We start from the raw sequence: 16,447 nt of genomic DNA, 5'->3' as shown, positions 1-16,447 counted from the left end.
GTTAGGTTTGTGCACAGGGCCCATGGCACACTTTCGTCACTGATACCAACGCCGCTCAAGCGATCTCTCCTTTCCGCAGTGCCGGCTTTGTGCTTCAAGTGTACAAAAATATACCTGAGAACTGAAAATTGAGTTTTAATGCCAGAAACGCGATCAATCCTGTGTAAAGTTTCGTTAAAAATATTTGCTTCTTCAGTACTGGCAATGATTCTTTTAACTAATTTACCACCTTTAGTCTGATAATCCTAACTGCCTTTTGTAACCGACCAACAAATTTAAACAACAGAAATAAGTCAAACCTATTGTCTTACATATACCTTCGTTATGTCGAATTATATACTGCTCAGCAGCTGTCTAACGTTAGTTAGCCAAGAGACTAACTTTATGCGAGGTGAGCCGTGTATATGTAGAGATCGCATTCCCGTTAGGTAACGCGATAGAAGTGGCATTGCATACATGGGAAGTACTTCCGGCACAATAATGCGACTGGCATCGTTTCAATTCTTTGTAAACTTCACCCAGTTTGCGGTGTGTCTCTACGTATGTATGTGCGCGCTCAACATCTTTCTCGCCAACTTGGCTCCATGGGTAATGCATGGTGAAAAGGGTACAGCATAAAGCAGCTTTGCTTAGGGAACAATGTTCCAAACCAATCGTCGGACGAACTTATGTGACTGAGTATGAAAGGCTGAGTATTTGCTGCTCTTCAAACAACCGGTTTGACGTCCACTTGGGTCACAGAATATGTGCTATTCGGTGTGTGTCGCTCTTCGATGACCCTCTTTTACGCCTAATTTTGTCCCTGGGAACGTGACACTGGGTATGTGAGGTTTTTCGTAATAATCATCATAAAAAACATACAATCAACAATTAAGCACCAACCATAGGAGTAATTGTTAATCGGATTAAAGTCGGCAATATTCTGCAAAAAATGTATGCACCGCCGATTTCTATGTATCAGTCGGAGAAACGATAAATAAAATATGATTGTTCGTTCTCACTACCGACTTTAGCCCAGTGCAAGACGTAGGTAGCATAAAGGGCAGTCAGTAAATGTTATTGAGGTCTAGGATCGCTCTCAATTTGAAGACATCGCAAGATTAGTGAAGCAGAAACAGGCCAGCCGGGAAGCCATCAGGGAAAAATAATCTATCAATTCAGGCAGAAGCTGCTAGGCGAATATGCGGCTTTAGAACAGATGAATGAGAATAACATGAATGCTATTAATGAAACCACAAGAAGGCATATTTCGGAACTCACAGTTGAATCGAGAGACAAGGCACGAAAACAAAAAATGTAGGCAAGCTCTCTCAAGAAAACAAATGACCCTCATAAACAAACGACAAAACGTTAAGATGTCTAACTCAAGAGACTAAAGAGAATTGGCTGAACTGTGAAAGCTGATGAACAAGGACAAAATGATATTCAAAATTATGACATCGGAAAGATTGAGGGAGACGTAAAAATGGGGCGGAGGCAGCTGAAATATTTGAGAATACCGCTTGGTATAGAAAGAAAGCAGAATGTATGCAGCACCATATAACTGCTGTAATGTCACCAATAATTTTAATTATCTGCTGAATGCAACCGAGGAATCCTATAGGGAGCTGTACATTACCCAGAGCAGCTACGCAGCCTTGATTGGAAGAAATGGCGGAGATGATACAGAAATTATATATGTAACTAGCAATGATGTTAGAACTGCATTGCAAGACGGCCCAGGGAAAAGGAGCAGGTGAAGATAAAATACCAGCCCATTTATTCAAAGATCTGTGGAGGCAATGAAATATTTCAAAATATTGCGACCCTTTTTTGAATGCAGCGCCTCTGGACTTGAAGTGCACCAGAGAGTTGTAAGAATACCAAGAATCTGATAATCCATACCGAGGAAGACGTTAAGAAACAAAGCAATCATACGCCCATTAGCCTACCTCAAGCTTTTTGTAATATTTTCGCCGAGGTACTTATTAATAGAATTAGGGCAACATATAGAACACGCTGGCTGCAAAAGGGTATTTTAAATGAATCAGAGCTATGTATTTATTCAGATAATCCACAAATATACTAAGTACAATCAACCTTTCTAGCTGGTATTTGCAGCTAGGACTGCGAGAATTCCTAAACTATAGAGTAGTCAAGATGACAATGCGATTTTTTCACTTACCGGAGCATCAGGAACCGCGGACGTCGTGAAAGAGGTCATGTGTTTTATTTGTTTAGGCACCTTAAATAATCCACTTATTCATTAACACGGAAAGCTCGGCGAATTGGTGATTGAACATGTTCCTATGGGTGGGCCGCGGAACCCGGACGAAAGACAAGAGGAAGTACGTTCGTATCGTCTACTTCCTGTTGTCTTTCGTCCGTGTTGTGCTGCCCACCCATAGGAACATGCCGATTTATACATCGCAGTTTCTGACATGATGAAAGAAAGAGTCTAGCTACCGAAGAAGTTATCTCATATCAGTTTTAAAAGCGCAAAAGGAAGGCCCTTCTTCTAAACCCTGCAGCAAGAGAAGGTTTTTCACTTTTTCTCTAAAACACTGCACATTAGCGCTTTAGGAGCGCAGGAAATTATGTGTGTAATGAATTAGCTTGTATTATTTATTATGCATACCATCTGGATTACCTCGATGGACAATATAATGGAGTACCCTGCCTGTAGGTACCTAAAGAAAATTTCTTGGTTGTGCTGCAGAGTACAGCCAAATGCGTTGAACCTGAAAACAGTCGCTTTATTGTGCACGTGGTTCTAAAGTAGTCCATATATTGAACATCCTCTTCGGTCGGGAAGGAATTTCAAGGGCGGTGCATTTGCTTTTCTAGTTTCCGCGAAGTATCCTCGAGCGGACATTGCTACACAAAGGGGAAAAAAAAGAACCCCGTGAAGAAGAGCCACTCGACTCGAGATTCCGAAAACGAGGCCTCAACAATGAGGTCAGATTGTGGAAGTACAAGCGGCCGCTTTAATTACGTAATACGAAACGAAACTAACGAAAGGCTAAAAAGGCACTGTGCTTTTCCGTTGACTCTCACCACGTGCGCAAGGTACAAAGTGACCATCCTTGGTCCCTACCAGAGAAACGTTTACTCTAGAATCTGCTGTCTCGACCCACCAGACAATTTCTTCTTAGCTCGACCTCAACTGTTCGAGACGACAGAAAGCAGACCTTTTCGCGTGTGTCCTCTGCTCCTCGAAGTGAATCTATGATTCGTCGTCTTCCCGTTTGGAGCAGACTTCGACAAACAGTACAAACTAACCGTGTGCCCATTGCTTCGCCGGGGGAATTAAATGAAGGGAGTGCTCTTTATAAAAGGACAAGGCACTTTTCTTTGCTCCCGCCGTATTGGCTACAGAATGCAAGGAAGCAGGCCCATTTCATTTCTTCTCATTTTAGTTTGTGTTTCTGTCTCAAAAAATGTTCACGTTTCCTCCTTATTGATTACCACATTACGTTTAAAATATCCGAGGAAAGTTCGCACAGAAGGTCGAGGCTTTAAGACGTTGTGCTCGTTTTGTAATCTGCTTAGAAAGCAGATCACTGTGCCCCAAAACGAGTGATGACTTAGACCACTTTGAGTCGAGTCAGCGACCTTCGATAAGAGGACTGTTATTGAGAACAAGCGTAGCTTTAGCTTTGTTTTTAATAGCATTTACACTGTCTTCTCTGAATGCAGTCATCAGGATGCACCGAATAAAGTGCGGATCTCAGCACTTTAAAAAAAGAAAACGAATCATAGCTATCGAGGATTGAACTAGTGGCCCCAGTATGTTTTCAAAGACAAAATCAGCTCTTGTGGAGCGAAACGTTGGGAAGGGAGGTTGAAGGTGGGACACCTTCGGCCCAGAAGACAAACAAGGAAGCACGCAAAGCAAAGAAAGACCAGGCGACAGACACACGGTCCCACTGGAAACAAGAATGGTTTTGTACACAGCCCCTGGGAGCCGGGCAGTCTGTTTTATTGCTCGCAGGTATAGAGGCGCATACAGAAGGGGAAATAAAATCGAATTATATAGAAAGGTAAACGTACCATCCCACTTGAAAAATCTCAGCGACACAGACACACACGTACAGACAGACGCACAAGCAGCAGGCGCGGGGACGGCTGGCACGCTAGACACGCCTCTCACAGAATCGTGTTTGTGTTGGCAGGTCAAACAAACTTTCCACCCTCCTCGATGGCGCTCTCACAGCACACCCGCAAAGCGCCGGCGGTTCGAGAGCTTTACCGGTCGCTATGAAATATAGATGTGATTTCAGACCGGACGCCCTTGGCGAGTATAGGGGCCTCTTGTTTATTTCCTCTTCGTTCCTTTCAATTTCGGCGCCGCTGGCATTGTCTTTTGTTTCTTTACTTGGTGCTGGGGCTCGGATATTGTTTTTTCCTAAGCGCACCTTACTCGAAAGCGAGGTTGAAAAAGAATAGAAAACACCGGGAAACAATGAACTAGTGGCGTCGGGTATCAAAGAAGATGCTTGCAAGATCTCAAGCGCCGAAAAGAAAGGCCAGCAGTGGAAAGGAAACAAGCTTTCTAAGGTAAATTTATCTGTAGAAAATATATAGCAGTAATGTTTTGCCGATGATCAGATATGTTTTCTTGTCAATCTCAAGTTAGAGAAGAGGGTTTAGGGAAGAGTAAAAGTGTCGAGCGGTTGAAGCGAAAGGCTCGGGGCTCGGAGAATTGAGAAAACCCCTCAGAGTGAGAGCATGATCGCAGAAATAGCGTGCGCGCGCACCCTACTTTTTCAAGCATACTTCAGAAGGTGACAACATCGCTAGCCTGTCGAACCTTCGCTTCACGAAACATTGCTCAAACGATTGCATTTCGGTGTCGCAAGTGTACAGGCGCCGTAACCATGAGGCCTGTGTTTTCAGCTGTTCTCACTGGAATAGTTCGTATCATGCAAAAAGGAAAAAGGCTTTTACGTTGCACATTGATTTGGTACACTTTGTCATGTTCAAGATGTTACGTTGCAGGGTATTTAAACAGCCGCTGATTTTGTGAGTTCGTCCAAGGTCACGTTGATGGCTGCAGCGCTGTCAACAACACAGGCCAAAGGCTAATCGAAAAAGCTTTTACACTTCGATCGCTTTTTCTTGAGATATACGCAGGTATGCGCTTACATTGAGTTCAGTACGAAAAGGGGAGTGTAACACAAGCAAAGTAAGGTTCGGGCCACAACGCCCTTGGTTTACGTGTAGTGTCATGGCTGAATACAAAAATGAATCTTCAATGAACACCTAAGACAGTTAATCACCTTGTCGAAGGTATGAACGTGGGAATTGCTTTGTGGCCCATACACTCAGAATGGCAATGGAAATGGAAAAGTGACCACTAAAGGACAAGAGCACGCAATGCGCAGGCTTGCTGAAACTTGCACTGGAATGACCGTACTGCTCGCTTTTTTTTTCTGCCGCGAATCGTTTCCGTGAAGTAGACGGGAATTAGGAAGTCAACTGTGCTTGTCTATCTCGATCAACCTCTATGATATTTGGCTCTATTCTTTGTCTGCTTTTTCCTACGTACGTCTTGCATCTGCTTCGGCCCCCCCTATCCCTTTTGTTCTCAGCCTCATGTCTCTGCTTACGCCTTTACCTTTCTCGGCTATGACAAAATAGTCAACGTCAATAGCGTTTTGCTTCCAAGGTCATATTAACGACTTGCATTTTACAGCGTTTTTCAGACGTAGCCTTGAAGTGTTTTTCATCAAAATTTTCTCCATGTCGTCACGGGTTTTATTGACAAGTTTGTTACCATTGTGTGGCTTTGGAAGAAAAAGTCGCCAGAAAAACCAAGGCTCGTTTTGCACTAACATCGACGTAATTAATTTAATATTATGCTTGGCGATTTGTGCGGGTTCAGCGATGGCATTTCTGACGCGCGACCCCTGTTGGCTCTTCTTCCACGGCTGCTCAACTCGCTTGTTCAGATTACCGATTTGCCAAATGCAAGTGATATTGCAATAGAAATTATATGGAAACTGCAGTCAAATTTTTGCCGTCGTCGTCGCCGTCACCGTTGCCGTGATGTTCCGAATAAAGTTCTAGTGTGATAAAATCCTATCGCGCCCCGCCCGTCGTATGCTGTGCGTGCGAGAATGAGCCGAGCGGGATGGTACCTTCGTGCTTGCCGTTTGTCCGCGCGCCCAATGAGGGTGGTCATGTGATAAAGCGCGTTCAAGGGGGGGAGGGGGAGGGGGAGGGATTAGAAGGAGCACGCGCGCTGTCTTGGAGGTAATATGCAGTGGATGCAAAGGCCTGGCGAACCAGAGCTGCTGGCTTCTAGTGCGTTGTCTTCCCGCATGTCTAGTGTTGCAGGTCCTGTAATCTCAATTTTCAGATATGCGTCGAAGTGACAAATACCGCGGACACTTCGCTCCCCGCTGCCGGCACCCTTAGTCATGCCAACTTCGTCACTGCGTGTGTTCGTGGAAATCGAGTGAGGTTGGTTCACGCTTGCCTGTATAGGCCTGACACCATGCCTATTCATGTATTAGTAAGGGAATATTTATTGCAGTTTACATGGCCGGTAAAGCTACGAAGCTTACTCTGTGTACTTGAATACTTTCCTACTAATATTAATGCTTCACCTCCGGTGCGAAACTTCGACTTTTGCTCACTCAATACAAGCAGGGTTTACTGCTTATTCTCTGTGGGAACGAATTGTCTATATGGACGTCGCAACATTTTTCTGTTTTTCTTTATATCATTTACAAGCAAATGATCTCACGCTCCAACTAGTAATTGCTGTCATGCGATTATCAGCCGTGTTATTTTCCGTGCTTTCGTCAATTCAATCGCCATCATTATTATAATTGTCGATGGGCCAGCTGCGCATTCTCTGGTTGACATTTAAAACTTTCGCCTTTCTGGCGCGCTTGCTCTTTTCTTCCTTGCGGTATGTGGTGTCATAATGCGGACACAATTTTGATATTTCATCTTTTTTGTGTGCTTGCTTTATAGCCTGCTTGTTCTTGTTATTTACCCTCTTCGTATTTTTTACTAGTTAGCTTGTTTGAGCCGGCCTATTTTTCAGACGTAGTGATTGCGTAAGTAGTAGTAGCGGGAATCATCCCTTATACCAAGCTGGCCCACACACACATTTAATAATAAAATATACCGGCATAACCGGCATTTTGGAACCACCTTACAGCTCTTCCGATTTGTATGCTCCAAGCAGGAAAATCGGGACTTCTGCGCGGTAGATGCGAAACTTTTGTCTAGCCTAGTTTTAGCAGGAGTCACGAGAGACACAGCTATGTCCGTCCTGTCCTTGTTGCATAGTGTAATATTTCGCTGTAGTTTCATGCCTGTATTAAGAATTCGTCCAGCATACAGCTCTTTCCAGGCTACGCTCTCACATATCAAATTTGTAGCTGCATCAAACAGGTTTACTACAGCACTGGCACGATTACAGTCGATGCATCTGAAAAATTTTGAACTACCTTTTTCGTACTGCTACCAAGAACAGTGATCAAATTGTCATCTGCGAAAAAAATTCTAAACACCGACTGACTTCACTAGTTCGACTTTCTGACAAAGAATGCCTTCAGGTGAAATGTGTTTTGTCGGAGTTGGAGCGACCAGCAAATATACTGGCTACATGAGGGAAGATTGCAATCAGCTTGAAAGAAACCGGACCACACCATCTCCACTTCTAGCATGTTTGTTTCAAAGATGGCCGCATTGCCCTGAACGAACAAGCATATCCATATAATTTGAAAGCGGAACCCCACACTCGGAAGATGACACTTTTGAACGGAAATAAATTCGCTGTACTTCAAAATCCTTTCACTGTTGCGTTGAACGCTCGTAAAGTGTTGGAATCCTGCAAATAAATTAATGAATAGAAAAACAATCAAACCTGCCTCTGTTCTTAGTGTGCGTAAAAGAAACCACGCCAAAGACTGCCGTTTCTCGTTACGGAAGGTCGCGCTACGAAGTGCGCGTATTAGACGAAACACTTCAATTCCGAGTGAAAGAAAACAAGAGCGCTTGCGCATGTTCCGATGCCGCGCTAGTATCAACAGTTATGCGAGGGCTTTTTAAGATATTGGGTCCCGGCGCGAGTGTACTGCGTCAAATTTGGGGGTTTCGTGGTGGGCGAGCTTCCTCGGCGCAGCTTGGTCTTGCTTTTGCACGGAGGGCGTCTGCTCAGTGTAATACCAAGGACGGGCTCAGCGTCTTGAGCTCGCCGTGCACCTTTTAGGTCGATTATGCTTTTCCCGATCATATTGCGCCGTCAGAGAGATAACAAAATTAGGGCAGCGTAACTCATCGTATTCCCTTCTGTCTGGCATTCGTCTGCAGGCACAGCATGAGCCAGCCACAATAAAAGAACTATTAGCACGGTTCGGTACAGCCTCAAAAGAAAAAAAAATTGCGTTCTTGGGTACTTTCGCTTGTTTTCGAAAATATCAGGGCGTAATGCGTTTCGCCCAGGGGCGGACGTGTTTCCTATCACTTGCAGAGTTGCGGCTTATGTGGCCTGCAGGCGAACTTCAGCGCTTGGTGTTGCTCTTTGGCAACCTGCACAAGAATTTGAGAGTGTGAACGCGTCAAGTGAATGCCTTCTTACATAGAGCAAACATTCGCCTCTCCGAGAAGGAACGAGGCTCTACTAATCAAAATTTCGCTCTTTCCCGAGTCATTTGAACGCTCTAAGAATATCACGAGCAGTTTCACGAGAAATGAGTGCGTATATATGCTGCTACATTGCGTTGGGGTGTATATTGAAACAGTATCGTAGTCGCTTCCTGTGGTCGTTCTGCAGTGAATGAGGAAACTGTTGCGAGAATGAAATGTAATGTTCAGTTCGATAAAACAGTGAGCGGGGAATCACGTTGCACGTACGGCATAAGACAACTCGGTCGTTGGGAGAGTATAAACACATGAACAGTTAGGAGAACATCAATAACGGTGCGTCCCTACTTTTCCAGCACTAAGTCTTGAGTATCGGTACAATAGAAAGAAAACGTGCTCTAAAAAGCACTAAACGACGTTTATTGTCAGATTTCACACAACCAGCTTGGATTCAAGCTTCGCGTCTGATACATGACCAAGCCGTAAAGCATAATCGACGTTGGCAGGATCACTAAGGCTAAAAAGGTAAATTGAACGTAGTCACATGCTTCAATACGATCCTATGCAACACCAACTTCTAGCAACACACCCATGCGTGCCAGGAACGTGCAGGATCTGTTGTCATGCGGTATCAGTCAGTGCATAGGAATGTCATACATTGTTATGACCACAATATTACATTACATCGTACACCAAATTAAAATCAAACAGCACGTTCGAAGCACATCACGCGACACTAAATAAAACCGCATGCTGTCTTGTTGGACACACAACGCGAAGATCAGGAACGGAGCAGTTCTGTCGGCGTTAGTGGGGGCGATGGCCAAACCATCCCGTTTCCGAACGTCGTGAGGACACTACTCGCTGGAGGAGACGTGTGCACCGGCGTTGGTATTGGATAGGACCCAACGTAGAGTTGCTGAGTCTTGTCTTCAGGCAGCACGAGCCAATCTTCGTCATGGTTCAGGTTACTCAAGAATGGACCAGCATCCGTCCAGTCTGGCACCCAGAGAGGGGGCGGTCGGGCAACATCCCGTTGCCGACTGTTAAAAAGTGGGAAAAGTCAGGAAAAAGGCATAGCCAGTCAGAGGACAGGACAAAACACAGAACGGTCCAATTACGCTATATGCATCATCGACCTATTGACTATGCACTGAAAGCATCAACCATCAGTCGCCGAAACGCGAACATTTGTGAAGACAGACGTGGTACTTTTAATACTTCAAGTTTAACCTCGTATTGCCTCATCCGTCGGCAAAAGCAATACATCGAATACAAGTTGCAATAAAGTGTTACAATTGCTCCAGGCGAAGCGTTAGTAAATGTCATGCTTGAGCGGGTCACGTAGTAGTGTAAATGTGCTCTTAAGTAAGCAGCAATGATAAGCCAGTGCCGCGCAAACTCATCACCTTTCTTCGCGTTGGAAATCATGTAGTGTCGACCATTGTTGCAGCATGCTGTTTTTTTTTTCATTTTGTTCCTACATTCTAACCCATGACAGTGCGACAAGCGAAGCGGGAGGTTAGCAAAACTTGTTGCTGAGCTAGTTGGTTCATGACTTAAAAACAAAGGTTACTGTGCTAAGCAGACGACGACGAAGTGACACACAAACGGCATATACGAAAGTCTCCTGCAGAAGATAAAACACGGGGAAAATGGGCGCAAGTGAAGAGAAAAAATGAACAGCACGTAATTCCTTACGTACGTAAGCTGTCCCAAAGTATAAAAAAGGCCGCTGTGCCGGACACAATATGCGCATTGTGTTTTCCGCCCCATGCAAACAGGCCAGAATCTGCCCTTTGATGGCGAATAAGTTGCCAGCTAATTGCTCCAAGAAGCACGTCCTACGCTACACCGATTGTGCTAGCGATGTCGTTTACAACATTCCCCTAAAATGTGGCAAGGTGTATGTAATGCACAAACGGAAAGGTGCTTCATTGATCGAGCGATAGAGCACCGGTTGGCGGTCAACAGCAACAGGGGCGGCCACTTGGCAGACCGCTGCAAGACCACTGGTTGTGCGCCACTCCTCGACAAAACGATTTTTCTAAGGAAAGCAAGAAACCACACTGAAAACCACACACAGCACGCCGTCACTAGCAATAAGTGACGAAGTAATGTAAATCAAAATGATAGCCTGTAATCGCCGCTAAACATAGAACGTGCAGCTGCCACATTTGGTTGGATGCTCGGATTACGCCTGTAATGCACGCGTGCTCATATGTACCTGCCATAATTATTCAGTACAGATCACTAGCCTACGAACAGTGTTAGCTCTTATCACCCCTGCTTATCGCTACTGTGATTACTTTTCACTTAGGTTTCTTGTATAAAATTGCGTGGTGTCTGGTGAATAAACAGTTGGAAGTTGGCCCCCGTATGTGTGGTTTGTGTCTCACTTCGTCGTCGTCTGCCTAGCGACGTAATCTTTGTTTTTAAGGGGACGTTACAATGTGCTACGTTGTGTAATTACATACGCTTTCGTGATCTGTGCCCGCCTAGTGTGCACAGGAATGTCTCAGTAGAAGCACTATCCAAATATATGAGGCAAAATAGATAAGAGACGAACAAAAAAGGCGAAAAAAATTGGGCTCCACCAGCTGGCCCGGTCTCACACTTAGCTTCAATCCTCGCTGTATAAGGTGGCTGGCAAGAAAAGCTGTGATATCACTTGTTCCGACAGTACAATGTGCCGTAGCCTTGAACTGGGTGCTGCCGAGCCTGAGCAGGACGCCGTTGTGCATGTTGACGTTGCTGTTCCCGTCGCCACTAATAGTGTTCACGTTCTTCAGGAGTCTTAACTACGCTTGGCCTTTTCATATTGCTATCTAAGCACATGAAATCAGTTGCTAGCTGGCTTATTCCTTTACTTGTGATAGTGTAGCGACCTCGTTCCATGCTACGTATGCTAGAGTTGGAGCTTCCCGGCAACTGTAGCGTATTCCCACGTAATCTTTGCCGCGAAACGCTTGCGGCGAACTGGGCGCCCGAAGGGGAGTTTGATATAGATTTTTCTTTTGCTTTCCCCCGCATGGCCGGTGCCGCAATTGCCACGGATGGATGGATGTTATGAGCGTCCCCTTTCGAACGGGGCGGTGGGTTGTGCCACCAAGCTCTTGCTATTACACTGCCTAATGTCGTACCTTGGTCTAAAAAAAAAAAAAAACACTGAACTCCTACAACCAAATTTCGTAATGCCCGGAGGCGAGCACCACCTGGTGGTGGTTCAAGGTACCAAACGGCGCACGCGGTGCCCGCCTTCCGCTGTGATTGGTTGAATTGTCTGTCGACGGAGACGAAGAAGCTCCGGTTTCGCAGTCATATACAGCTTCGCTGTAAAAGAACAGACCCGTTCCAGAATAAGCAAAAAGAAAGCCGTCCAAATGATTAGTATAGATGTGGGGTATGCCAAATAAGCCATTTTAAGGAGCTTTAGGGCCGATAAGCGAAGAGTTGCGGTGCACGGGGGAACACGCGAAGCAGTTAGCTTGGTCTCATTGCAAACTGAATGGAAACGTCTGTCGACAACATTTTTATTTGTATTTTGACAGCGTACAGGCCCTAGCAAAAGTGATTGGAACGCAGAAGCAGTGGCCGAACTGCATCATGTTTCCCCATTAGCAGCCTCGAAAGGAAGCTACACACACTCGCTGCGCCCCAGGGGCGTATCTAGCGCGCGCGCACTGCAGGAACTGCCATGCTGACAGCGCCATCACGCTGGTGATGGCATTCAGCCACATAAGCTGTGAACGACGCTACGACCCGGGGATAAAGAAGCAGATCAGGATGCGTAAGCTGGCTATCGGCAACATACTGCGAGCATGCTTGATGCCTGTATCTTGCCGACGTTGTTAGATGGTACTGCGCTGCACTTTAGCCGCAGCTCCTTCTTCAAATTACTTTTTTCCCATGTGTTCATTTGTTTTAATTGCTTTTCAGTGTACTTGGACCTGAAACCAGCCGCCTTCACAAGGCCAGGAAGTTAGCCGCGATGACATACGGGTCAGTTTCTTAAAGGAGTGCGCGGCAACTCACGAGTACGAGAAACTGTTCGTTTTCGCAAGTTCTTATTTGATCATCCTCATCTTGCATGTGCATCAGCCCAGAAATGAGCAACTTGCTTGCTTCTGTCGCTCGCTTTAAAAGAAATTGCAGGCGAGCATTTATTAAAACAATGTGGTGATCCATGCGGTATAGTGCGACTGTCATATCAAAATTATCTCACCAGATGCCCCAGCAAGATACGCCAGCGTAATTGCAACGGAGCCTATACTGCTTTCAAACTTGAGTAATTGTACGATGGGCTGTATAGTCGTTTAAAGGCAAACAGCAAGGCATCTGCAATTTTGGCCAAGTAGCGTTTATCATAAATTGGTTGGGAACGACAAAAGTAGGCGCAGATTAGGAGCAAGACGCTGCGTCGAGATCCCGAAGACCAAATTTTTCCCAGCCTATAACCGCGAACGTTTTTGCAGTGAAGCCAAACAAAGATAAAAATAGTAAATGCCAAATTTAGCATTAAGGTGTTTGTGGACCTGTCAGTATGAATGGTTTGACACACGTTATCTGCACATTGACTGCGAGACGACGCCAGCGCAAGGATTCCGGTTCCGCGCCTGTCGTTTCGTGCTCTCTCTGTGGTCGTCCGTTCGCGCAGTTAAAAGAAAGTTTGCTAAGATGCGCCAACACGCCGAACAAGTTCTAAATTTCGGTTGTCTACCATGCAAGGTGTCGTATAGCGTGCACCGGCATGTCAATTCGCATGTTCTTTTGCGTCACGCTCGGATCAGAATGTGGTCACCATGACCCACAATAAATGACGGAGGCCAGAGAAACGACGCTGGCGTGATAAAAGGCGTATGCAGGTGCTACATGCAGGTGTCGATTTTACGTGCCAGAATCATGACCTGATTAGGGGACGCGCCGTTCTCAGGGAGACAGGAATAAATTGGAGCACCTGGGGATAATTAACGAGTGCCTAAACGCAAGAACAGGATCATTTTAACGCAATAGGCTTAATGGCCGCTTGTATAGCAAAATCCGGCGTCAGCGCCGGTGGTGATGGCTGTATTATAAAAATTATTCCGAACTACGCATTCCTATCCACGTACGCTCTTCGCGTGGCGCAGAGGCGTTAGTTAAATAATTGAATGTATAACCTACACAGATGATAGCGTCGGACTGTAATTTGTATACACGAGAAAACAATTCGATTTCGCGGAAACTCAAACCCCAACCCCTTTTCCAGCTGCCGTTGGCGGTCTGTCTATGTAGGAAGGGTGCACCCCGCTAGATTCCTTGCAAGACCCACAAGATGGCGCTGGCCTCCACAGCAGCGGCGGCGCCCGCCGTGGAAGGGGGGAAACAAACAAAAAGAACCAGAATGCTCGCCTTCGTGCACAGCGTTCACCACTAGCGTTTCCAAGAATACATTATGGTCATAAGCCGCTGTTGCCGGTGAGCGTCAGAAGTAGTCAGGAATCTTTGAAGGCTATCGCATTCCATTCATAAAGGCGAAGCTTAAGACTCATCCATTTTTTTTTTCGCGTATCGCCCGCATTAAAATGCGGCAGCCATGGCCAGGATCGAACCCGCACTTCGAGCTCAGCAGCGCACGCCGCAGCAGCTGGGCTACCGTATGCCTGAGTGGATAATCGGAAGTGGTGAATCGATAATGATCTACAAAACCAATCTCGCCTACACCAGATTTCATAAGAAATGACGACGGAGCAGGCGTTAGCGTTCGCAGCTACGCTGCTGCACGAGCTTCCCATCTAGTGTGGTTTTTCGGCATCAACAAATCAAACGTGCCGAACAGTTTTCTTTTATTCTTTTCCCTTTTAAAAAGTTTCTTCACTGAGAAACTCAATTCGCGTTGCTTGCTGCGTCACTAAAAACAAGATCAACTGCTATATATAAAGTTTTCACGTAACGTCATGGAGACAGCTTCACGCCGTGCTAGTACCCGAATATGGCTGCTACGATGACGCCAGTGCGCCATATCACAGGCACTGTTTTGCTGCATAAGGGTGAACGCATTGCAACGGACTTTCACGTTATTGATTTGTCATTTGGCGCAAGACCCATATGTTGTGCTATGGGTTTCTTGATAACGGAGCTTCACAACATCCTAGCACACTAATATGATGGCCACAACAATGTCACCTTGAGCCTTACATTCACATATGCATAAAATATGTTAATGCACCCACAACCCGAGTGTGCTCTAGAATTCTTGTATTGGTTTGTGGGAAAATGCGGCTCCTCGCTATGGATATGATTGTGCAACAGTGCCGAAAATAGGAAACCCCACACGTGTATTCGCGAGTCTACAAGAGGTATACAGCACTCAAAGAATGAAACTCGTCAATGTAGGGCCAACTAACGCGTATGCTTTCCTTTCTACCGTTTGCCGTTCGTGTGACATAAGCGTAATGGTGGCTCGCACCATTAGAGAAGAGTGCGCGTCGCCTTTCGCGAAAAGAGAAAAATAGCGACATGCCGTTGTACTCAAGAGTATTTGTACGTATCGCGCGTTCTACCTAATGCATCCTGTCACGTTTCATTCCGTGAGCACCGTACAACTGCTAAGCAAATGCGTGACAGCTTTCTGTGCACATTCCTTACCTCTTGAACGAAGCCTGGAACGTTCGGTTATGACGAGAAGTTGCTGTGCGATGGCGATCGTGAGGGGACGTCCCATCGACACCTTCCGGACTGGTGCGTGCGTAAGAAATGAAGAGGAGGCTGGCGATGGTGGCTGCTGTGGCGATGCCATACGCGGTCACCTGCAGCTCCCAGCGGTCGGTGAGGTTCATCAAGAAGGCGCAAAAGAGGGCTCCAAAAGAAAACACGAGCACGGAGAGTAGGACGCAAGTTCCCTTGGCAGCAGAAATGCCACACAAAGTTTGGCGCGGTGGTTCCCTACACTGTCCTTCGACGTTCGCTGAGAGCGCCTTGCATTTTGGAGCACGTGCTACATAGGGAAAAGAAAGCAAAGAACAAATCAAGGGCGCTGCTGGAACTGGGTGCATAGCTAAATGGCGTGGTACAGCCGTATCAATATGCCAATGTTTACGCAGACAACTTTTGCATATTACTCTCGCTAGCGTCACTCATACGAGTAAAATTGTGTGGGCCACTGCCACATGGCGAAGGCTGCAAGGCTAATTTAAGCTGTACTAAACCACGTAGTTCAATTAACATCGTCACATTTCGCTGGCTGCGAGAATTAAAGCTGCTAAACAGAAGCAAGACAGCAGGATGGTAATATTCTACTTCTTTCCAAAGCAAAAGGCATCACAAACCTTTTGGTCCCATGGTGCGCACAGTTTCTCTGACACGCCTTAATGCCGAGCGAAAAAATTACGAGCTAAGCCGCTGCGGAACAGAGTATAGTATACCCGCTGCAAAGGCAACAATACAATAAAACGTACTGCTGGTATGCTACGCAGCGCAGAACTATGGAAACGATTGCTGGCCTCGTCCTTAAAAAGGTGATACCAGCGTAGACGCTTGACAAAGGGTCAGACTGCGCCATGGGAATACCAGTCCATGCAAGGTGTTCGATTTGTGCTCTTCTGTGCATGCGTAGCGATACCGAAATCAGGATGGTCGCTCGATTTCTAGGGCTTGCATTTTTCGCGTCAGTTTTGCGATAGAAAGACTCAGAAAAAGTTAAGTGATCGTAATGCTGACAACCAAAATGGTGCCTCGAAATGCGTCAGACATTCAGCTGATAGACGTGGTCCACGTCTTCACTCTGTACCATAGCTCAAAACACGTTTCTGCACCACGTGGTACGATTGGGTCTACTACCGCCCCCCCCCCCTTCCTCCATAAAAGAATTTTACAAAAAAAT

General features: G+C 45.9%; 1 protein-coding gene across 1 annotated transcript; it reads right to left on the bottom strand.

Annotated features, from left to right (window-relative positions):
* Positions 1-8,985: 8,985 nt before the first annotated feature.
* Positions 8,986-15,994, bottom strand: LOC129387421 (uncharacterized). Its single transcript, XM_055076346.2, has 3 exons — positions 15,894-15,994; positions 15,214-15,562; positions 8,986-9,629 (listed from the first exon to the last, which is right to left on the bottom strand). Exons 1-3 carry the CDS (start codon positions 15,904-15,906, stop codon positions 9,368-9,370), a joined length of 624 nt encoding a protein of 207 aa, XP_054932321.1. The 5' UTR covers positions 15,907-15,994; the 3' UTR covers positions 8,986-9,367.
* Between the last annotated feature and the right edge of the window lie 453 nt (positions 15,995-16,447).

This window comes from Dermacentor andersoni, chromosome 2 (assembly GCF_023375885.2).
Source record: "Dermacentor andersoni chromosome 2, qqDerAnde1_hic_scaffold, whole genome shotgun sequence".
NCBI classification, from domain to species: domain Eukaryota; kingdom Metazoa; phylum Arthropoda; class Arachnida; order Ixodida; family Ixodidae; genus Dermacentor; species Dermacentor andersoni.
Note: the sequence above shows the minus strand (reverse complement) of the source record. Positions and strands in the feature narration are given on the sequence as shown.